Source organism: Mustela lutreola, chromosome 1 (genome assembly GCF_030435805.1).
Source record: "Mustela lutreola isolate mMusLut2 chromosome 1, mMusLut2.pri, whole genome shotgun sequence".
NCBI classification, from domain to species: Eukaryota; Metazoa; Chordata; class Mammalia; order Carnivora; family Mustelidae; genus Mustela; species Mustela lutreola.
In genome coordinates this window covers 25,601,501-25,626,529 of record NC_081290.1, presented here as the reverse complement: position 1 = coordinate 25,626,529, position 25,029 = coordinate 25,601,501, and the positions used below count along the sequence as shown (strand labels likewise).

The 25,029-nt window shown below is 45.5% G+C and overlaps 1 protein-coding gene across 4 annotated transcripts in view; it reads right to left on the bottom strand.

Moving 5' to 3' along the window:
* The window catches only part of LNX1 (ligand of numb-protein X 1), a 179,135-nt gene that overhangs the window by 74,136 nt on the left and 79,970 nt on the right, over window positions 1-25,029 (bottom strand). Inside the window, exon 1 of one of the 4 annotated variants that reach the window (XM_059161230.1) lies at window positions 20,700-21,097. The exons of the other annotated variants lie outside the window; for them this stretch is intronic. Coding sequence (XP_059017213.1) covers window positions 20,700-20,791 — 92 coding nt within the window. The 5' untranslated portion in view covers window positions 20,792-21,097. Of the gene's footprint in view, window positions 1-20,699; window positions 21,098-25,029 lie in introns of those variants that run through there. 4 annotated transcript variants of the gene reach the window in all.

Here is a 25,029-nt window from a genome sequence, read left to right as displayed (position 1 = left end):
CTAAACAGGAGATAAAGAGCGCTGCTGCTCTCGGAGGACAGAGACAAGGCAGGAGCGGACGCCCCCACCTGCGAGAAAGGGCTTCCGGAGCGAAACAAAGGCAAGGTTATTGCTAGAAGTAACTGTGCAACAAATGGCTTATGAAAGGGATAAAGAATAGGAATCCCTTGAACACTATCACTGTCCCCTTCAAGAAAGCATCTGCTGACACCAGGCCATCAGCTCCAATCTCTGAAAGTCCCAGGAAACTCACAGACGAGAGGCCCTTGGAACAGCCAGATGGCCACCAGCCTTCTTTTTAAACAAAACCTTTGCTTTCCATAAAGATCTCTGCAGAAGGGCCTGCTCTTTCCAGAGCACAGCTCTCTGATGGTCCCCATAGAAAATTCTCTTCATGCCAGTTGGGGGACTAACATCCCCAATAAGACCATTTAGGGAGGAAGTTCCAACCACAGGAGACAGAATAAACAGAATTCTTGAAAGCACTCATATCGTTCATGCAAAGGCACTGGAGTCAACCTTGGGGGTGCCGGTCTAGCCTCCCCTCAGGGAAGGCTCCAGGCTGCCCTGGAAGTTGCTGCCAGGCATCCTCTGCTCCAAAGCTTTCCCCCTCTGGGAACCTGCTACACGGATGTTCTCTTCTTTTTAGGTTGGAAGATCCCATCAGGGGAGCTCAAGGATTGCCTTCTGGGGTGACAGAAGAACAGCAGGGACATTCTCGCCCAAAGACTCTGTTATTAAGCACATATGCTCCCTAGATATGAAGAGGGCCAGTCAAGAGGAGAGAGCAGGATTTTGTTTATTTAGCGCATGGCCTTCTGGGTAGCACAGTCGGCCTGGCAAAGGAAGACCCGAACTTTACCTTTTCCTCCTCTCAGTGGCCATGGAAGTCAGGGGCTGAAGGGCATGGGGTCTTGAAGGGGAAGAGAGGGCCCCAGAGACCACACAGAGAAAATAGATCTGCCCAAGGAGCTTATTAAGAAAGAACCTGGACCTCACTCTCTCCTTAGGAACTCGAGTCCCTAAGAGTAATTCTCAGCCAGGGCCACTTTATGCCCCAAGAGACATTTGGCAATATCTAAAGGCATTTTTGATTGGCACACCTGGGAAGGTTGCTTCTGACATCTGGTGGGAAGAAGCCACCAATGCTACTGAACATTCTATAATTCATAGGACCGCTCACCGTGACAAAGAATGATCTCATTCAAAATATCAATAGTGCAGAGACTGCCCCTTACTGTACTGGTTAGAGGGTGCCAAGCACCTACGGATTTAAACAAGCTCACCAGGTGATTCCAATGCAAGCTGAAGTTTAAGACCCTGTCCACACCTTGGAAGCAGCCAGTGACCTCAGGTTGCCAGAGCAGTGAGGGTGGTGGGAGATAGATATGGGACTCCACGGAATATGACCTTATCAGTAGCACTTAAGACAACCATAGCTTACTCTATGAATTCTTTGTAAGATAGTTCCATGGAAGACTTGTAATGGGACTGTGGTCTCTAAGAGTAAGTCCAGCAACCCCAAGCAGGAAGGCAAGGGTATGAGGAGAAGTTGTGTCTCTGAAATTATCAGCCTCACTGCCAATTTCCTCATGGTTTTCTTCATGCCTTTGCTGATTCTCTGAGAGCATTTGCCAGTCCTTTCCTGAGTGTCCTGAGCTTCTGGGTAAGATCCTATCTTCAACCTTAAGTGTCAGAAGTTGGTAAAAGGGGAGAACAGGTCTTGGATTTTGGTCACAGGGTATACAACAGAAGGCTAAGGGAACCTGTCTTTAGGGAAAGATGGTAAGAAGTTCAGGAGAAACAGCACGACGGTCTTCTAGAGCTCAAGAGAGTAATATATCAAGAGTCAAATGATTTGTGCTCTTTTGTCTCTCTACTCAGCTGCTACCGCCTTCTGGCCAGGCTGTCAATCTGTGGGGCCTTGGTGTCCTTGCCCAGGACGATGGCTGCAGAGCTGTAGGGACTGCTAAGGGAATGGCTAAGCCATGGCCGTTTAAAAAGTTACTGTAGAAAAAAATGACCGTGCTTGAGTGTGGAAGGTAAGAAACCAGTAGTGTTGAGCTGTTGTTAAGTGACAGTGTTTTTCTGTTAGGTCATGGAATGGTTGGAAAAGGTGTTTGGCAATCTTGGAATAATTATGAATCCTCATGGCTGAATCAGAAGAGAAAGAATTTTTTCTGCGTAATTTAAAGGTTTAGGCTCTAAGGAACACAAAGGATAGATTTCAAGGAGCCCCATCAATGTTGCAGTTTCCATTACAAACTAATCTTGTTTCATTAGGTTATTTAGACTCCATAAACAAGAGACCAAGCTTTGTTGTTTGGTTAAGGCAGGATTCTTTTTGTCTTTTTTTTTTTTTTTGCAAATTCTACTGTAATCATTGTCTTTCTCCTGAAATACTATTCCCATGACAAAAACTCTGCAACTTGATGTAGCCACAAGTGAAATATTTCCCACCCCACCCCCCCATCCAGAACAGCAAACTTTAATTCTGATCACCTGCAGCACTGGATGAGCAATCCAGCCAATGAAACAAACTGGCCCACTGCATTGTAAATAAAACTGAACAGTCATTTTCTTGATTAGTGTTGCTATTCTATTCACAAATAGCTTAAAACAGCATTTTAATGATCTCAGCGGTAAATGTTATCAGTTATAACAAACAAAACCCACCAAACACTCCTGATAGAGATTGGAGTAGGAGGACAAGGTAGGAGCAGACTCAATAATCAGTCCAAGATCCTGAATCGGCTCCTCATACCCTGTGCTGTAAGGATGCCAGGACTCCCCAGTCCATGTTCCCTCTTTATGCAATCTCTCTCTTTCATTTTCTCCATTATTTCCTCTTCATCTATTGGCTAAGTTCATGAGCACATGGGGCTGGGACTATCCTACCTCCTACATTTCGTATAGCATCTAATAACTGTTGACAAAGGCAACATCACCCTCATTTTACCAATGGGGAAGCATTGGAGCTCCAGTGCCAAAGAACTGGACTTCCTCAAGGTCACTACTTCTGAGAGGTTTTCAGGGACTGCACCAATGGAAGCCTTATGGGTTAATCACTTGACCCTGACCTGAAGTCTTCCCACCGATTCATAAACAAACATTTTACAACACCGTGAACCATCTTATCATTGTTTTCTTTGGTATTCTACATAACAAGTTTGCGTGCTTTTCCTTATTTAACCATGAAGAAATGGGTATGGATAACTACATAAATGCAATGCCCTTCATCTGTGAATGCATCTCCTATGTTCAGGTTCAAGACAAATGCTCATGGGAATCTCAGGGGAAATGGCCTAACAGGATTTCCTCGAGTAATTGAAGCTATGCATCACCTGGGGGAGGAGAGGGTCAGCTTGCTTCCTTTGGAGGATGGTCCCAACACAAAGGACACAGCCACAAAATGTGTCCCCTGAGGAACTCCTTCTGTGGAAGACAAGCCCAAAAACGGTCATAGTAAAGTGTCTAGAAATGCTACTGAGTGGCATGGTGCCCTGACCACAAGCAACTCCTGACCTCAGGTTTCCCTGTTCTCCTATGCCTTTGGTGGTACGGCATATCCTACAAACGTGCCTTATAAAAACTTGTTCAGCAGTACTGATCTACCAACTCTGGGTTACTCTCAGCCACTCCATTCCCAGTCTCACCACATTATTTACGAAGAGTTCTGCAGACACTGATGGGACAGATTCCTTGAATGAATGCTTGAAATGACCCTCAAGAGCCTTTGATTATATGGAGCACAAGGTGCTCATGAGAAATCACTCCTTTGTTCATATATAAAGTAGCTGGTTCTCTTCCCCTTCTTGCTTCTACGCCGGACGTTATTTTGACTTGGTTAAAAACCACCATCACCAACAGTGTGGTAAATTGCATTTATTACACTAGGATATGAATAGCATTGACACAATGATGGCTCCCATGCCAGCATGGTTCCTTTCACTGATGGTAGCCAAATACACTATCTCGGACGTGGTTTTAGTGGTGACCATTTCCTAGGAAACTCCGCCTTTCTTTTTACTGCTTTATTCATAGCCAAGCCAGTCATTATCCTGGCAAGCCATTAGATGAAGAAACTCACCTCCAGGCTTATTTTCTTTGCATTTTAAGACGGTGATGGGGAAAGTATAGAGACTTTCCTGTCAAAGGAGACTGGCCTTAAAACAGGTGAAAAAAGGGGACGCCTGGGTGGCTCAGTGGGTTAAAGCCTCTGCCTTCAGCTCAGGTCATGATCCCAGGGTCCTGGGATTGAGCCCCGCATCGGGCTCTCTACTCAGCAGGGAGCCTGCTTCCTCCTCTCTCTCTGCCTGCCTCTCCACCTACTTGTGATCTCTGCCTGTCAAATAAATAAATAAAATCTTTAAAAAAACACAAACAGGTGAAAAAAGGTGTATGATTTTCTTAAAGGCAGCCAACTTGCATGAATACCCCAGTGCTTTGGATTGGAGCTCAACACTGTGCAAACCATGCAGGAATTGGGAATATGCTTGTAAAGGCTTTAAAATGGTAACCACCACTCTTGAAGTCCTATGTGTACAATAGCCTGAGGTCCACCCTTTCTTAATGCACTGAATCTTTCGTCCGAGGGTGGAGTTCTAGTCCTCCTTCTGTCCAGCCTTTTTCCTGGGTGGAGAAGGGAGGCAGGCTGCAGGGTCTCCCTCAACAGGTAGCAGTAGCTGCACATACGCATGTGCAAAGACATGCACACGGTGAACAGTTACAAAGCATGGGGATGTGGCCCCTTTTTAGGTTCCTTTAAGGTTCTCCCAACCTCTCCCTCTATTTACTCTAACCTCACACGTTGTGCCAAACACTGGCTCTGCCGTCAGACTCAGGAGCCTCTCAGTACTGCCTGAGCCCCTACCGGTGGACAACCCTGGGTTACTCCCCCATCCAACAGGGGCTAGAACCCCACTCTCTCACAGGACCAAGGAAGAGGTCTTTTGGTAGTGCTGGTGGGGAGAAAGCTTCCTATGAGCAGCACTCTTTCTTCCTCTTTAAAGGTACAATCTGGTCCATCCAGTTCCTTCTTTCTGGATGATGGTGTGGGGAAGTCCATGACCTGCTGAGATGGAGTCTCCTAAGGCTGGGTGGGTCTTGGCTGCTGTTAGGAACTGCTTCTCTCCGTGACTCTCACTTGGAATGTGAAGTACGTAAAGAAATTTGCATAGCAATTGGTTTCAATCAGCCATTGGCTAAATATAAATATCTCCCAAAACACCAACCCCCCTCCCCACTACCGCAAAAATCCCATCAAGAACACATTTCCAAACCTGGCACAAAGAACACATAGTAAGAGGCCGTACTTAACACACAAGCCTGAAGGGTGAGTGTCTGGATCGCCCGTGGGTGGGACACCACTGTGCCTGTGTTGTATCTGTATCCCTTTCTACTAGACTGCCCACAAAACCACTGGGATGAGTGCGACCTTGTCTTTAAGCCTAAGGACCAAGATCAGCACCGACAGGAAAACACTTCTGCTAGCCCTGTCTCTTGTTACCTACAACGGCTTTTCCTTATAGTTCTGCTGTTTGGGGGGGGGGGGGGGCTCCTACCAACTCCAGGGGAATGCAACGAGGAAGCACACATATACCTGGAGCTGGGAGTAAGAGATCAGAACCCCCTACGCTTCTTTTCTGAACCAATTAGGATTCATCTCGGGAATACCACTAAATTGCAGCTCAGGTCCAATCCATCTGAGTAAGTCTTCCATTTTAGAAAAGTCCATCAATCTGCTTGCTATGCCAGATGGCTTAAGCCTAGTATCCCGGCATGTGTTTGGTTAAAAGCTCTCCCCCACATCACCCGTGTCTTACGTGGTGCATCTGGGATTCAAAGGCTGTGATTGAAAGAGCCTTCAAACTCGCAGGTGTGCAGCTCACTGGGGACGCTACACACAAATTTAAAATGCAGCAGCCATTAGTGTCCAGTCTCGTTACTTTCATAGCCAGGAGAGGCGGAACATGAATGCACGGACACAGGGGCCCTTTTGGGGTAGAGTGGGAAGGAGGGGGAAGAAAGGTAACTGAAGACCCTCAACAGGGACAAGATGTTCTGCAACTTCTGGAAGTAATCAGGGAGAGCAAATCCAAACAGCCCATTAACAATTGTGCACAGACAGTTCTACCTAGCCAAGTCCAGGACAGCCAAGTGGTTGAGGGAGTTCCAGAAAGGGGACTAAATCAACTCGGTCCCACGGAAAGTGGGGTCAGGCCAAGGACTGAATCGGCCTTGAAGGTTCTTTTTTTATACCACACTTTAAATAAGGTAGATTTCCTAACTAGTATCTGACCAGCCCTATCACCATCCTACTCAATCAAAGGAGCTCTTGGTGCTTTACAAAAACCAAGGGCTCCCTCTGGCACCAACAGGACCGCAAGAGCCCTCCACCAAGGGGAGCTGCCAGATGCCTGAGGCCAGGTCTAGACTAGAGACATGTCCATTGTTCCCTTCCCAGAAAGTCCCCAGCCATATTTCCACCCTTCTGGTCCTCTAATCCTGCAGAATCTCAACAAGTAGGGAAGTCGTTTTCTCCTCTGGAGATAGGGGTAGAGTATATGGGTATTTACCTACTGAGTAATCTGGGCTGACAAAATACTCCAATGTTTCCTAGTCCCTCCTCTTCCAATGGGTCCTAAGATTTGAGAACTTTAGAATTTCTCTTCTTGTTGTACAGGAGTCACACAAACATTCTTTCACTTGTAGAAAGTGATTCCTTTCCAGCTGGTTTAACTTCTGCTCTGAGCTCTTCAGAGTAAACATAAGTCACCAAATACCCGGTCTCCTGTTACTTAAAATGATGCTATCAAAAACACTGCTCACGACAGGTTTTAAGATTAAAAGTAGGCTTTCAGAAAACAGCAACAACAGAGTCTTGTAAGCTGTGGGGGTAGGCCACACTGCAAGCTGCTCCCTCTTTGTAATGAGTGCCAATAGTATTTAACTTCTGCCATTCTTGCGTGGGGCATCCATGACAAAGGTTCACCTGGCCACGTGGTTAAGACTGGAAATTTAGTTTTAAGATGCCCCCGCTATTTTTGCTCAGGTCACTAACCAATACAAGTCTAATGTCATTTGACTAAAATAAAATTGGCACCGCAACTACATGGTTCTTGTTAAGAGCTCTAAATGACAATGGGGCTTCACGCGAATGTATTTTGATACCAACTTCAAAGCCAAGGGGCACACCAGCTTGTAAAGTTTGTTAAGAATGAGGGTTATTGCTTGTAAAGCTTGTTAAGAGTAAGGGTTATTGCATTATAAACAGAGATTTCTGTTGGAGAAGTCATGGGCAGAGAGTGGTTGCAGATTTACGTGTCCTTGCTTTTTGGGGTCAAACATTTGTCTTTAGTGAAGTAAGGGCGTTGGGTTTTATTCTAAAAATAAATGGCAGGAATGTGTGCTGGGACTTCAGGATTCTCTAGCGGGTGGGTGGAGGGATCAACCCAAGTCAGGATACAGATAACAACAGAATGAATTCAGAAAAATGCTCTCTAAAATCATGTTGATTTGGCAAGGTTATCTTACAAAGATAGGTTGGGTTGAATAAAATTATTTCCTGGGGGAAAAACGTGAATAATTAGTGCCAAGCTATTCACAGAATGGAAAGTTCTACACTTTGGGAGGTTGAGCGACTTGGGTGGTTTCTAAAAAACAGATCAGCATATTCCATTGTTCTTTTTCCCCTGAAATTTATAGTTCATAATTCTTTAATTCCAGTCTCTAGATCAAATGGAAAAAGTGAACACCTATTTAGTCATGTCCGAGACTTAAGGGCACCAAACCGTCCTGAATACTTAAGAGTAAGATGCCCAGACAATAGACTGCATCAATTCAGCTCAGAGAAAAAAATATACAAGTTGAAAGAGAAGAACTTAGCACTTAGCAATAGCTTTAGAATCTGTAAGCTCACCCTGAGTCCTAAAGATCAGGCCAAGAAGCTTAAAAGAACACAGATCTGCTAGGTTTTTAAAAGAGGCCAACAGCGAAATAAAAATGTTAAGGCATGAAATGCTAAACTCCTTTAAAAATGTAAGCATAAATAAGTGAAATTGAGAGTTATAAACTCACATGGATCAGTTCGGACAAAAAAAACTAGAAACAGGACTATTTGGCAAGCACACATGTACATAAATCAGCTGCTCCAGAGGACACGCATCCTCGGGGGATAAGGGAATTTGACTAACGTGCTTACTGAACAATGGTGCAGTAAAGATGAATAATTATTTCTGAAAAATTACCTTGCACACAGGGAGATGTCAGAAGATTGGAAAAAGACCAACAGCATGTGATAGTGATATAGAAGGAAAACAAAGGGTAGTGAGAAATTAGCATAGGACACATGCAGATGTTAGTTGTGGAATAAATATTAGGGGAGCGAAATGTAAAAGGGTCAGAATACCAAGAACAATCTGCATTTAAAGTACCATGGGCAAGTTCATGGATATCTTGAAGACTTTAAGTCTGCTCTTGTGGTAGTTAAGAATGTAAAGGAATGGGGAGGAGAGCGTTGAGCCAAATGTGTGCTGAGTCTTAGGAAAGAGTTTCTACTGGTCCAAAGATTCAAAATGGAGGCTTGAAAATGGATGGAAATCCCAAGTAAATGAGGTATTAAGCCCAGTCATGGAAAGGTGTTTCAGAAGGGGCTCTTACTCTGCCTACATGTTATACCCTGACTCACTGACCTGATGGAAGACCCAGGACAGGGTGCCATGAAACTTATAGAGGACATGCAGGTGGGGGAGTACCACGGAAGACTGGAGATGGGAGGAAAGGAGAAAAGCAGGTCAGACAGGTACACCTACAAACAGAATCCACCAAAACCAGGTATGAACAGGCTGGAGAAACCCAGAAGGAGACACAAATTAGAGATGAGGAAAGTAAACATGAACTCACAGTAGAACAAGGGCAGGAGGCATTGTGTGGAGAGGGAGGCCATTGGCCAGAGACTCATTTAGAACTACATTGGGAGCATGTGACCCAGAGGGATGTTTAACCAGGTGAAAGTTCTACCCAACCTCTTTCAATAATAATCCAGCCAAGTAGCAGGAGCTTCCCTTCACCAAGCCTGCCCAGAAACTGGCTCCTTTCCCATGGGAATCCTGGGGTGTAGGAATCCTCATTCACACTCTACAGATGAGACAATGGAGGAGAGAGGCCACATCAGAAGACGTGGACCAAGACAGTGTCAGACCTAGGGTGTGCAAACAGGTCAGCCCAACTCCAACGTCAGACTTCCATACCAGATGCACTCACAGCCTTCCCTCCCTTCAGGTTTCTGGGCAGACCTCACTTTCTCAGAGGCCTTCTTATATAATTAAGCCAGGGTCGGGAGACACTGTCCAACTTCATACCTCTTATTTCCATCTGATGTGACAGATGTTTGTTTACTGCCCTCTCGTTGGAACATATGTTTAGTGCAGGGTTTTCAGAGCCCTAGAACATGTCTGAGGTTTTACAGGTGCTTGATAAATACATGATATTAAATTATTACCTCCCAGGAATGAGTGCTTTGTTTTTACTAATTCATCTACCGGCAGGTTGCCTAGTTTGGAAAAACAAAGCACTTAGAGGAGAAGAATTTTAAGAAGTGTGAGAGATCTTGCTCGATCTAGATTTTTTTCAGAACATTGATTTACCTCTACTGAACAAAGCGGTCAATATGCTTCTGTAAGGTACTGATTTATGAATAGAAATGCCCTGTCTTTGTTAAATAGTAGACAAGGAATCTGAAGGAGAACCAAGCCACTGGACTCCTTTGTGTCTCAATCCAACCCCATCCACCACACCAAGAAAGTAATAGGGTATGGATATCCATACAAAGAAACCAACTGAAAAGTTACTTGTCACCCTGCTGCTTTCTTAACGATACTAAGGAACTGATGAGGAATTGAAAAGAAAAACCAAATTGACCACATTGCTCACAGAATAACCTAAGTAGTCTGGTTATTTTGTCATTGGAGAAACAAAGCTGAAGTTCAAACACTCTTTTCTTTTTCCCATTGACCCTCCTCTGTTCTACTTTTGAGCGCTAGACACACCATTCTTGTCTAGCTGCCATTTAGAGTTTTAAATTCTCTGAAGCAGGTCAGAAGTGTTTGGGGGCTTTTTATGAAAAGTCAGCATCTCTCAGGTGTTTAATCATTCTTTTGTGATGTTAAAGGAACTAGAATTCTCTGATGAGGCTGGGCTGCTGTCCCGAGTAGAACCAGAGGCGGCCAAAAGGGAGGATAACCTCTGGAAAGAGCCTCCAGTGAGTAATCAGACACCACTACCACCACTGCCTGATACCACACTGGTCTCTTTTATACAGAGAAAAAGTATGAGGGGAACAGAGAAAAGGAGTTGGCTTGTAGAGCAGCAAAGGGGGAAGCAAAAGTAGCTACCATAGGTCTCTAATACTCATGCGCAGGCGTGGTATGTAGGCTGTATATGCCGGAGCTCATGTAGCCCTTACAAACAGCACAAGGCTGAGCTTGGAGATGTTAAGGCGGCTGCCCGAAGGCCTGCATCTAGTAAGTACAGAGCTTACTAGATGGCTCTGGAGTCCACACTCACGATCGCCAAGCTACATGACCTGCACCCGCCTGATGACCCCTCAGATCCTCACAGGACTTGTGTCATGGGGGAAGGGGCTTGGGCTTCTGATGGTCCCCCAGATGTTTTTCTACAAAAACTGCAGCATTTTGGAGAAAAGGGCTATTGCAGATGCATTCACAACAGAATCCCTCTGATAGTCTCCTCATTCATCAAGAAGCTCATGAGACCAAAGAGGGTTATTTTGGCTGAGCCCTCTTATGTTTATTTCAGTGGAAAAAAAAAAAAACAAGGATACCTGCTGGAAGAATCCATCTTCAGCACAATTTTAACTGGCCAGAGAACCTACAGAAATATTTTGCCTAGAAAAATTTCATCTATAAAGGAATTTGCTTTTCTAGTTCAGAATCCATTGCGGTCCCCCAACCTGGCCCTAGTCAATTATAAAGACCTACAGCAACTTGACACCCAACCCAGTAATGCCATCTTCACAGCAACAAAGGGAGATGTGGTGGGCGGGGCGGGGCGGGGGAGAGTGCGGGGAAGTCCACATCCTAGAATCAGGATGCCTGTATTCCAGGCTGCCTGGCTCATCTAGGGGAGCTTTCCCAACCTCTAGGACTCTTAGCTCTCTCATCAGGAAGATGGGGATTCACTGCGTTTGCTGTAAGGTTCAAGGAAGGTCATTTATATACCATTACCACAGCTGACGTTTGCAGCACACTTACGGTATTCCAGGTGTCCACTAAGTGTCTCATGCATGTATCTCATTCTTACCCCATGAAGTAGGTGCTACCATTAAGAGCTCTGACTGAAGGATGGGGAACTTCTGGCCCCACTGGGGTGAATTAATCCCTCCAGGGTTATATAGCTGGTGAGTGATGCACCAGCATTTGGACTCAGATCTGAGTGGCTTCAGAGGCTATATTTTTAATTACTAGAAGCTGAAGCTTATAAGTGTCTCATGATTGGGTTCAGCCCTGCTGCTCTGCTGCTATCCGTTGTACATGAAACCCTTGGAATGTCATGATCAAATGGGAAGCCTTATTGCTGTCAAAGGGCCCCAGTTTTTGCAAATGGGTTAAGGAATTCCTGAGAGAACATTCTGAGCATGCACATCTGCTCAGATCCCCTCAGAGGACACTCAGTTCCTAACAGGAGATGGGTCAGTTGCACATCTATGTCCTTGCTTTGCCCGAAGCTGTTAAAAATTTTAATAACCAGCTCCAGCTTTATGGTTTCCTGAGGCTACATTAAAATAATGAATGCGTTTTCCCCCCAAAAGTGTCATGATGTGTTTGAGGTCACATAGTTTGGTGCTGACAGGGCTGAATCTTTTGGGTAAATTATGGTGCCTCAATTTCTTCTATATAAATGGGAAGATTGGACCAGATCAACTCCATGGCCTCCTTTGGCTCTAAAAAAGGATGGTTATGGGCTACAGATTCCACCAGCCAAGTAACATGCTGGATCAGGACTTCCTCTACAAATTGGGGAAGGGGAAAGATGGATAGGAAAGAGCAAGGAAGTAGGAGTTTCAGTGTGATGGTAACAAGGAAGAGAGCTAAGTGGCTGAGGGAGACTCTGGGGAGAGAAGGGGGTGTGGGAAAGGAGTCACCCATGGGAGTGGAGCCACATGGGAGGAGTGGTCCTTGCCCACTGACAAATGGCTCTGTCCTCTCTGGGCTTCACTCTGAGATACTGGGCACACTCTCTCATCTCAGCCACTTACCTGCCTCTTCAGTGAGGGAGGGAAGAAAAAAGGGACTGTATGGTTTCAGCAATTCCTTTTTCTTGATTTCAGCCCACCTGTGCTCATTGTGGATGGAGCTTTATGGTCAAATTTCATGACAGCAAAGACTCCCAACTATTGTAGGATGTGCCATTATTTTACAGATTATCAAGAAAGAAAAATACTGCCCCTTATCGTTGTATAGTGTCACTGATAAGACACAACTGACTTTCAGAGATATTAACATTTTAGAATTGATGAAATATATTCTTGTATTTATTGCTATTATTAAAACCTATACTTAAAGGGTTTGCCGTGTACCAGGAACTGTATTATGTGCTTTACATAATCTCATTCAGCACTTGCCACAACCTGTGAGGTAGGTGTTGTTATCCCCATTTATAGAGGAGAAAAGCTCAGAGAGGCTAAGTAATTTGCCCAAGGTTGCCCAGCTGGTGGAGACCAAATAGGAACCTGAGTCAGTCTGACTCTAGAGCATGTGCTTTAGCCATCAACTTCTTTCATCACCAGCTTTCACAGTGGTGGGCCATTATGGTCCTTGGGATGACAAAGGGACTTAGTCATTGTCTTGGGGCCCTGGCTTTCCCTTCTCTTACTCTAGGTAGGAATGCTAATGAAGAGGATGGAGAAGGCACCACAGGTGCCCATGGGGAATTGGAAAACTCTTCTTAGCTTTGGATATGCAAGAGTTAAAACACAAAAGAAGTAGGCAGCAGGATTCCCAGGGCTGTCTCTACACAGAAATAGAGAGGTAGTGAGGGGAAGGTGGGGGACACACAGACTGTAGGTCATTGCTCACACAGAGGGGGTTACTGTAAGACTGATGATTATGCCTCGAGGCATGCAGGAGCCTTCCAAGGATTTGCCTGGGGACCTGGCAAGTATGAATTCATGTTTGTGTCTTAAAAAGAGGACTCCTCAAACTCTAAATCCTTCAGGTTTCACAACCTGGGTTCCTTCCAGTGAGGGAGGTTTATGAAAATAGGAACGGTTGAGTAGAGGAAACTGGGAGAGTAGGGTCCACTTGGGCCACATGAAGAAGTGATGGTCCAAAGAAGGTGGGGGCGAATGACTAAGGAAAGATGTCTGGTTCTTTGGCCCACAAAAATGGGCCATTTCCTGCCCTATGCCTTCCAAGGCCAATCCCACAGACAGGCAGTGGGAAATCTACTGTTTACTTTGAAGGGGCAGTGTTCCAGTGCAAGAGGAGTCCTGAGAGTCCGTTAACTCTGTGGTAGTCTCCAAAGTGCAGGCACCCGTGAGGAATATGGGGAGGAGGCAACAGAACTCTTAATGTAGACTTTGTCCTTTTCCGGTATTTGTGCTAGGTTTTCTAATGGGTAGAATATAGTAATACAGGTGTAAGCAGATAGTTATACATTGGATAGGCATATGGACCAATTTCCTTATTGATATGGGTCTGTTGGGAGACTATCACCTTCAGGAGAAGACTATCACCCCATTCTCTTTAAGTTCCCGTCAAAGCTTTGGATGACAAGATCAAACAAACCCCAGTCATTCTGGGTATATTCATAAGATTGTTTTGGATCTTGCCTTTACATTTCCCTCAACTTGGTAGTAAATTAATATAATTATTTTTTCTCTTTTTCCAGCTACTAGCCTAGTAGTTGGAGTTTGCCAAAGCTATATTCCTCAAAATTTACCTCAAGAATTCCTTTTTATTTTGCATTGATGGTGGCGGGGGGCGGGGGTAGAGAGAAGGTATAATTAAGAAATATGGCAACCAACTGCAAAGTGTAGACCTTATTTAGCTCATGAATCAAACAATCTGTAAGAAGAAAAGATAGACAAATGGGGAACATTTGAACTGACTGGATATTTGATATTAAGGAATTATAATTAATTGTTTATGGTGTGATAGTAGTGGTATGGTTAAGAATCTTTACCCTTTAGAGATAAAAACTGAAAGGTCTACCAATCAAATACGAGGTTTGAGATTTCCTTGAAAACAACTCAAGGATCTAGATGAAACAAGACATCCATGAATTGTTATTTAAGATGGGAGACAGGGTACATGGGGATTTATTATACTTTTCTACGTGTGCATTGAGATTTTCATTTTAAGAAGTTAAAAAGAAAATAAAATCAACCAAACATGAAGCAATCAGTGAGGGAGTCCTGCCGTGAAAGAAACCTTCACTGTGTCAGTCATGCACCTGAGTCATGTGACCCAAAGAAAGGCAAATGTGATTGGTTAAGCATTTGGGTGGGATCTTGAAACTCCCAGAGTTTGCATTTTAGACCAGAAAGGGAATGATTTGGCACTGGAGTTGCTTTTCTGATTGCAAAGGAGAACTTGCTGATTCCTAATGGAATGAATAAATAGATAAATAGATAAATAAATAAATAAAACCATTAAGTTAGATCCCTGTGAAATTTGGACATCAAAGAATGATTGTGAAGCAACATTTTGATGAGTTAAGTACAGATGAACCGGGAACATGCGGCTTCAATTTCCTTCCAAATATACACGTTTGTAGATTTAAGGACAAATGCTCTATGAAACATGTGCTAAACTGCAATGCTCGAAAGACATTAAGAGAGTCACTGAACCCAAATGGGCCCTGGCTCTGGTCCCCCAAATTGGAGCGTGTTCCTCTCCTTTGGAGAAGGATTTCTCCACCTCACCTCATTTCCTCTGTAAACTCTACCTCCTTCCTTCCAGGTCTAATCCAAACTTGACTTCAGATTCTCAAAACATAGGACAAGAAAAATCCAGAGATCAGCAACTTTTTTTTTCCTCCTCTGTTTTGATGAGAAAGAAGCAAATTCTTGGAGACCCAAATTGGAAAGTGTTTACTGGCAAATCCATAAAGCTCAACCTGTTGGTTTACACTTGGGAAGTGTTGGGAGTAGTTAACACAGTGAAGGGCAGAGGAAATGGGGGCTGAGGTAATACCACTATGCTCCCTCCCCTCCTCTGTCATGCCAGACAGAGCCCAAATGCAACCATCTGGACCAACCTCATGTAGAGATCCACGTGGTACAAAGCTTTTGAAGATGGTGTTCTCCCAGGCTATGTGGCTCAGGACCCAATACCCAGCCCACGGCTAGCTGAAGTCAGCAGGGAGTAGAGAAGTTACTAGGGCCTATGCTGCTGCAGAGCCTTGACCTAGAGAATGGGAACCCGAGAAGCTGGACTAGGGCCAAATGAGTGCCACGCAACACAAAGGCCAGTGATCCTCACTGGAGTGCCTGGAATGTCGAGCTAGGAGTGATTTAAGATGCTCTTTGGCCTGCAAGCCCCAAAGTGAAGGTTTTTGCTGCAGGAAGGTGGTACAGTTTGTCAGAAAGTGTTTTTTTGCAGGTTGGTTGGAGAAAGTTCCACTATGGAGACGGTGGGTGGTTGGGAGTCCTTGGACCTAAGACACTCAGTGGGTGTTCTGCATCTCTGAAGCCTGGGCCCTACCCCACCTCCCAGGGAGGACACACACAAGGCTGTCACAGAGCTCCTGCTGCTCTTGGCAGCTCCTCCAGGAGACCTCATCTGTCCGTAGCCCTCAATGGTTCCAATTATGAAATTGGAGTCACTCATCTTAATTTCCCCGCACACAGAATTCCAGGGGGAATAAACCTTCCCTGCTTGGAACTGCTGTCTCTACAGGGGTCAGAGTGGAGTTTCTCCCTCCAGATACTGCCACGAACACTGTTCACAGATAGGCCACTTACAAACCGAAAATATTTGGCTACAGACTATAATGACATCCATTTGCTGACTTCCCGAGGAGTCACAATGGCAGTGGCATTGGCTTCGCAGACTGGCCATCCTGCAGTGACTGTGCGTCCCTGTCTTCTGGCCACCTGTAGCTCTAAAGCAAAGGGCAGTTTTGTGCTTTGCAAAGCGGGACCCAGGACGCATTCAGACTTCCACCACGGGCGTGAACGCAGCACCCAGCCACACAGGAAGTGGAAGTGAGAAGTGCTGGGAGCATGACAGGAGCTAAAAATGGTAATGGGGGCGGGGAGAGAGGACAAAACTTTTCAGTTTTCTGTAAATGGCTCTTGAGAGTTGGGTGTGTACCATAGAACGCATCTCACTAGCGACCAGACCAGGTTTTCCCCAGGTTTTTACTCAACAAAGTACACAGAGAGACATTACCCAAGACACAGGAGATCAAAGCCATTGCTTTCTGCAATGCCAGAGACCAGGCTGGCTCGAATCCTTATGAGCAGGATCAACAAGCTCCCTTCCACAGAAACCAAACCAGGGTCTTCTTCAGAAGACCTTGCAGTATATGTAGCAAATAGCCAGGAGCCAAATTCCTGTCTCCCAGTTTCATGGAAGCACAAAGGGTGTAGAAGTTGGGTGTGCAGAAGGGAACATCCCCCAGGCTCTCCCTCAGGACTCACCAGGTAGAGGACAGGGACCACTGAGGAGACAGAGCAGACCTGAGAGTGGAGGGCTTGTTCTCTGTGGGGGAAGTCAGGGCGAGCGAATATGTAAGCTAGAGCTAGGAGTTCTCTTGTGGCAGGGCCCAAAAGAATCACCTGGGGAGCTTGGTGAGCATGAAGATGGTGGGCCCATAAGGATCATCTGGGAGCTTCAGAAGGGAAACAGATGCCCCCTGCCAAATGCTTTTGATTTAGCAGCTTTTAGAGCCCAAATATCTGCATTGAGAAAAACAAACCCAGCCCTCAGTTCTCACCTGAGGAGTCCTCAGAACCCACACTGCTCTCAAGACTTCACCTGTAAGTCTCCCCAGGTGTAGCGCAGCCCAGGATGAAAAGGCCCTACCCATGCTCATGCTTATGAGACTAGGGTCCATTTTCTACATTCACTTTGGGGTCTAGGAAATTCAGAGAGTTTGTAGAAGGGAGGGGGTGAGGGTACATGGGGGAAGAGAGCATGGCACTTCATGGTCATGGGGTTCTGTGGGCCTGAGAGCAATCCTAGATGCCCTGCCTCTAACCTAGGGGCTGGGATTCCACATCAAATGCTCTGGTTTTCAGCTTCTGTGGAATTCACTATCTGTGTCAAGGCACCAGGTGGTCATGGATGTGTTTAAAGTTCGAGATGCCCATGGTCATAAACGGTTGACTCTGAGGCCCAGCTGGGCAGACAGAAGTGATCTGCTGGAGTGTTGCAGCTGTTTTAAATTGAATTTGAATGCTTTTAGACACTATACATATCTTCTATAATATGTATCATGCAGATCATATACATATATAATAATATATATTCAACTATATGTAATATCTAAAAACATTTGAATTACACACACGCACACACACACTGCTGTTGTTCAGAGGCCTCACCAGTTCCTTTTGTCTTACACCTGAATGATTCACATACTTAAAGAACTCCTTCCTGGTTCCTATATGCATTTGGGTTTGTGGCCCCAGGCTAACCCATATAACTGACACTTTTTATGGGGTTAGTTCCAATTTTCCAGCTGGGCTCTGAGGAACAGGACCCAGACTGAGAGAACCTTTGCCTTAAAGAGGAAGGAAAATCCAGGAAGGTCTCTGTAGCTGGGAGCATGGCGGACACAGGACAACCTCACCCAAGGCCAAGGTGCCAAAGCTCAGACGAAGGGAGGGTGGGCAGGAGGAAGTGTGGCTTCCTAGCCCTTTCCAGTGACACAGCTCTGCATGCTTTCAAGATCCCAGTGGTCTAGGGTAGTGAGAGAAGTATCTCTTCAACTCAGGAACATGCAGCCATCATCCCATGGCCCTAGCTTCCAAGAACAGTGAAGGGATCCAGCAGTCATTTCTCAAAGCTTTGGTGACAACCACAGCCACTTGGCAACCTCTGTGAGTGGCCTTTACCCTGCCTGAAGTGCTTTCTCTTCCCATCTGTGATTCTGCCTACTTTTTCCCTAATGACTTCAAAATCCAGCTCAAACTTCCAACTTCCCTAGAAGCTTTCCCTGACCAATTTCATGGAAATGGGCAAACTCCACTTCCTCTCAACCTCTTGCCTACCCTACTTTTCTTTTTAAATTACTTTTAATTAACATATAATGTATTATTTCCCCTTATGCCTTGGCTCACTGCTAATATTTCTGAACTATATAAATTTCATCTTCTCAGTTGGATTGTCAGCTTCTTGAGGATTGGTACCATACCAATTTTTTTACCATCTGCATTTCTCAAACACCACCATAGTACCTGAAACGTGTCATTAATTTACCGAGTAGTTCATTATCACACTAGTAGCTTCAGGTAATAGTTACACAGAATTCTTTCATCAGTCATGCCCAGTGACTGGAAGCTTCCAGAAAGTTCTGGCAAATTAGTCTGGGAACACCATTCTGGCAATTTCCTGGCATTAGGCTTCTTGGATTGCATCACATCTTGGAAAGAATGGCCTGCTTGGGTCCAGTCACTCAACATAAAAGTTGCCTCCATTCACGTACTTGTAGCAAAGAAACCTGATAGGCCAGTGTGAAGAGCCTTCCTTTAATGAGGCTGTAAAACTGTAAGTAACTTAATGGAGAGGCTCAGGAGCGCCTACAGTGAGTTGAGTGGTGGGTCCCCAAAAGATGTCCACCTGGAGCTTGTAAACATGACCTTACTTAGAAAAAGATGTAATTCAGTTAAACATCTTAAGAGGAAATCATCCTGGATGATGCAGGTAGACCCTAAATCCAATGCCAAGTGTCCTTATAAGCAGAGGAAAAGACAGAATTGGAAAGGACATAAGTGGGAGGTCATATGGTGACGAAAGCAGAGATTAGAACAATGCGGCCAGGAGCCAAGATGTGCCTGCAGCCACCAGAAATGGGAAGATTCTCCCTGACAGATTTCTTGGGGAGTGGGGCCCTGCCCGCATCTTGATTTCAAGGCCCTGGCTTCCAGAACTGAGAGAGAAGAGATTTCTGCTGCTTTAACCTACCAAACATGCAGTCACCACTACAGCAGTCCATAGGAAAGGAATGCAGTGGCCAAGAAGGACAACAGGTGGGGACGAGGGTACTGAGGAGGGGCGCTGTGGCACCTGACTTCAGAGACACCATCAAAGGAGAAGAAGGAGACTTGCCACAATCCCAAGGAGCTTGCCCTTGTATATTTCTCTAGAAAAGCTTCCATATGCCATTATTACCCCAAAGATGTTCACTGTTCGGGCTCAACCTACATACTTCGCCTTTGAGCCTTCTTATCTGAGGACTGGGGTTACAGTCCAAAAAGATGGAACCAGCTAATCCTGAAGTGCAGGGTCTTCAGAAGGAATCGTGTGTCTCCAAGGACCTAACTCCTTTATTCTCTCCTCTGTTTATCAAGAATTTATTGAGCATCTACTATGCTATACACATTGGCTAGTCTGGCTAATTACAAAAGAGGTCCTGGTTATCACCACACACTCAGGGGCGGGGGCGGGGGTGGGTTACCTCTATCTGAGCAGGTCAACCTCATCCTGAGCTTTTCACATCTCTGCTTTAACCTACCAAACATGCAGTCACCACTACAGCAGCCCCTAGGAAATCTCAGCCCTTGGTCAGAAATGGTTTCACATCTCAGCCCTTGGCCAGAAATGGTTCACATTCACCGGCAATCCTCTTGTCAGGCTCACTAACAAAAGGAGTCAGAAAAACATCACGGTCGAGTTTGGGTGTGTGAGTAATTTCCTCTTATAAAATGGACATCGGTCATGTAGGAAAATGTCTGTATTTCTTCAAGAGGCACAGTGAAGTATTTGGGGGCAAAAGGTTGTGACTGCCATTTACTCCAAACCACCTGAATAAAAGACTCTCCGAAGCAAACGTGGCAAAGCAGTCATCGCGCGACCGACGTGATAGGATGTGGGGGCTCGCTGTGCAGTTTTTTCGGCTCGCCCATACGTTTGCAAATGGTCAAACCCCAAACTCCAGCGGACGTCTATTACTTATTTATTTATTTTTTACACACAGGGCGATCGCTCTGCTGTGCTGATGCTGTCCGTGTTTTCAGGTACGAAGACTGAATGTCTCCATAAAGGGAGTTGTCTTCTCTCAACTAGAAATGCACGACAGAGGCTGCAGATCTGTGTCTGCAAGCCTGGTTCTTAATTGCTCTTTGGTTCTATTTATGGAAGGGAGAGAAGACACATTTATTGAGAAAAAGTCGGGTACCAAAAAACAAAACAAAAAAAACAACAAACCAAACAAAATGCAGCATTGGCACAGAAGCAGGAAGAAAATGCCTCGCTGGGAAAGCAAGGCATCCATAAGATGGTGGTTTGTTTTTTTTTGTTTTTTTTTGTTTTTTTTTCCTTTGGTAAGTTACAGACCTAAGCATGCCGCTTGAGACTGCTGGCTGGCTGGGTGCTTTGTTAAGTGCATCTAGCTCATGTGGGACTGATTCCTATAAACAGACATACCAGCCAGGGAACGGAGTCCAGTTCTACCCCCAACACACCCGACACACACACACAGGCAGGCAGCGTGATCGCGGGACTCACAGTTCTGAGCACAGGAAATGCAGGTTGCCCACATTGTCAATGTAGTTGGCAGGGCTGAGCCAGGGCAGGACCAGCAGCAGAAGCGCCTTCATTTTTCCGACCAGGAGACTGCTTTCTTCCCGGCCACCTTCACTCTGTCAGCTGTAGGGGCCCAGCCCAGCTCAGTTCCCTGATACAAGCCTGGCCATCTCCCCACAGTCAGCAGAGAGTAGGCATGGTATGTGGAACCCTGGGATGGAGCCACGCTGAAAAATCACAGGCCTGGAAGAGGGTTGTGCCCTCTGCTTCTCAGATGGGGAGACAGGAGCCCCGAGGGACCCACCATGGTTGGCAAGAGGGCTCGGCTGAGAGCAAGCAGGCTGATGCCCGGGAAAGGGACCTGCCCCTCCTGCAGGATGCCGACTGGTTCTTGGGAAGCAGCTGGTACATTGACATCACCGGCCGGGAGCAGATGGACTGGAAGCTGAGCTGCGTGGGGAGAGGGCACGGGCATGACACGTTCACACCCCACAGTGTGGCTAGGCAAAGCATCAAAAGCTGTCCCCTGCTTTGCTAGAGGAAGACACTGTAAGAAATTAGCATCCTGGCACACAGCCTGGAGATCAGAGCTTGAAGTGAGTCTCCAGATTTTGAGACAGAGGAGGGTTAAACGCGAACCGACTCTGTCCCCGAGTGTATATTTAGAACATGCCTTTAGGATGTTTTACCTGTCCCTGTCCTGACGACACTGGCAGCCCTTAAGAGAAGTGACAGCTTCTCTTTTCACTTGGACAACTGGCCCTTTACAAGGTTATGGCTGAGTCGCTCTCTTTGAGAATAGCGGAGAGCCGTGATAGACACACCTGGACTTCTGCCGGAACCAGGTTCAGGTTCCGGTTCCGGTTCTACATGAAGAGAAGTCTCTCTGTTCCTCTTCCTCCCCTGAGAGGCTGAACTAAGCTCTGGTACCAGCTGTAGGAGGCTGGGTAGTCCATGTAATCCCCCGAAGGTAGGTGCCTCCTCTCTGAAGTGGAGCTCCCTTCATGCCTGACCCGTTAGACACAGATCTGCAGCCTCTGTTATGCATTTCTAATTGAGAAAAGACAACTCCCTTTATGGAGACACTCAGTCTTTGTCCCATTAGGATTTCTTTGCATGCCTAAGCTCTGTGATACCCCAGAAGCTCCCGGGACTCCCCGCCTTCTCCCCCATCTTCAAGAGCACTAGAATCTGGGACACCTGGGTGGCTCAGTCAGTTAAGCATCTGCCTCTGGCTCAGGTCATGATCCCAGGGTCCTGGGATTGGGTCCCACATTGGCTCCTTACTCAGCGGGGAGCCTGCTTCTCCTTCTGTGCCCTGCTCCCCCTGCTTGTGCACTCTCTCTCCATCTGACAGACAAATAAGTAACATCTTTTTTTTTTTTTTTAAACAAAAAGAGGGCTAGGATCCATTTGGGTCTTTGTGGCTCAAGGCCTCAATCTTAACAGAAATGGCTTAAAGGGATAGTTCGGCTAACACACCCAAGCAATTCCAGCAAACTCGACTGGCCGGGTCGAAGACCAGGGAGAAGTCAGTGAGGTGAGACCCGCTGTGGTGAGCAGCAGCAGACAGGAATTTGGCCTCAGAGCCGTGCGTTTACCTGAAGCAGGGCTGAAAGAGCGTAAGCACAGTAGAACCTCAGAACGTCCGGGTTTAACTGCCTCGATTTTGGTCAGAGATAAGCCATCCTGATAAAGCATGACATGTATTCATTTACAGTCTCGTTGAGGCTCTCATTTAAATTCCATTCCCTGTAAGCCTGGTATGTAAGAGTGAGTCAGGGCGGGTGAACAGGAAGTACAGCGAAGGAACAGTACGAAGGAAGTGAGGTTGGGTATTTAGCTGCTGGAGTCAGATGACTTTGACCCCTAGCCTAGGTCTCCCGCGTACTAGCTGTGTGATGCTGGGCATGTTGTTTAACCTCTCTGAACCGCTGTCTCTTCCTCTGTGAGAAAAAGAATATACTAATAGCGCTTACAGCATTGTTAGGAAGGTGGAAAGAGATGATGCCTATTAAAAGCATAAGGCTCAATGAGTGTCAGCTCTAGTTATAAAAATTGTTATTATTAATGATAATAATGAATAATAACCACTCGCAACAGTGAATGAGCCCAGCCGGGAGCTCAGCGCCAATCTCCAGGAGGCTTTGTTTTTCTCTTCTTTCCTCCTGTGCCGTTCGGGACGTGAAATGTTACAGCCTTTTCCTGAGTATGGAGTTTCATGGAGTCCTGGGACATGCTCTTCTCCAGAGTCCAGGATCTGCTGGATAGATCATGGCTCAGGAAGAGCATGGTGTCTAAAAAAAGGCTGTGAGTTTCACAGTGTGCTAGATTGTATTTCTGATAATGTTGGGTATGTCAGAGTGCCTCTCCATGTCTCGATGACAAAAGAAGGATGCTTGTCCTTTTACCTCCTTGCATTAAATTCGTTAAGGGATATGAGTGCAACATGAAAATGAAGGAATTGTTTTGTTGTTGCTGCTTATGTCACTCCTGCAAAAACTGTGGGTTACCCACCCAAGATCTGATCTTCTCTTCTTCTTTTGAACAGAAACTAGGTTTAGTTCACGGTGGTAATGCGCCTTAGCCTCTCTCACAGATGGGAGGTCATATAACACAATACTGAACAATGAGGTAGAAGCAGGAATTAGTGGGTAAGGCCTCCCAGAAAGTTTTTAAAGCAAAAGTCTCAATTTGCACAGTGTTGATTTGCTCTTCCTGCCAGTTCTTCCTACCCGGAACTTATTTCTGCCTGGAACTTAGATATGATGCTGGAGTTTGACCAGCCATTTTGGGACCAATAGGTGACAAAATTGAGGATGAAAGCTAATCTGCAAAGCAGAAAGAGCCTGGGTTCCTCCTGATGGCATCATGATAACATCATACTAGTCATGGACTTCCTACCCCTATACATTCTGTTATATAAGAAAAACGAAACTTTCGCAAAATTAAACCAATATAATTTGAATTTTCTAATATCTTCCATTAGAAGTAATCCTAATACAATTCCCTGGGGATAGAATCCCACCTTCAAATGGCAGTATTCTGTTGCAACATTGCCAGTAAATTGCCCTAACCCTAAACCTTGTACACTTTGCCTAACTTCTATCTAACCTTAAATGTCATCTCAGATATCATCCATAACCTCCTGTTTTCTTGTCTCTTTTCACTAAACAGGGAACTCCTTGAAGGCAGGAGTTCTACTGATCTTGTTCTGCACTGTATCCTCCCCACAGTGCCTAGAACACAGTAGACGCTCAATAAGTATTTGTTGAAGGAACTAGAATTCAACTTGGTTCACGAGTCAACTTTGGACAAATCTTTCTTGATCAGAAGCAAATTAGCAAAACAAAACAAAACAAAACAAAAGGACTTCAGGACTTCAAATGGGCCAAGAGCCAGGGCAGGGGTCAAGCATTCATACAGATGGATAACAAATGTCCATGAAGAAAGGAAAAGGGTATGGAAGATTTCAGGGCATGAGTGCCCCAAAGAATGTTGTTTCTTTAACAAATTCCTTGGAGCATGATAGAAATTCAAAGGTTCTCCGAGAAGGCAAGGCAGGACAACTGCCTCATTTCTTCTGTGCCCAGGAGAGTGCCAAGAGCAGCTCTCAGCCAGCTAGGAACCAGGAAAGAGTTGGGTTCAGGATTGGAATGTCACTTGAAGAATGTATGTCAAAACACAGTTATGGGGAAATGTGGAGCCTGGCTAATGTGACCAACAAGACTTGTAACCTCCCCTTCTTTCTAGAGGGCAATGCTCCCCTAGACCTTTCCTCTGGCAGCAGAATTCTCCCTACACTACAGGTGGTTACTGAGTCTGTGTTGTACAGAACACACTAACGAAAGGGGCAACCTCCTGGGAGTTCAGGTCAAGAAAGGTCTGGGGCAGGTTTTTGGAGAAGAAACTCCCAGGACTTGGGGAGTGAAGTTAATTAAATGAAACCAAACCAAACCAAACCAAACCAAACCCAAGGAGCCTTCAGTCAGGTGTATCTTGGGCCAATTATACACATTTTCATTCAGGGCTGTTTTCAGAACACCAAACCATGAACTCTTTATTCCTGCTCAAGTGTAGCTTAAGTGTCAGCTTTATTATCTCCCCTAGTTATTATCTTCCATAAAATAGAAACTGAAGGGCAAAGGGACTTATCTTATGAAACAATTCAATGTGCGTAAGATGTCAACTTCTCCACTTCAAATGTCATTTCCTCAGGGGTAGAAATCATGGCATGTATAGATGCTTCTTTCGTTCTGGGCCGGGCCTATTGTAGATCCTTATTAAATATTACATATGTCATGATGCTATT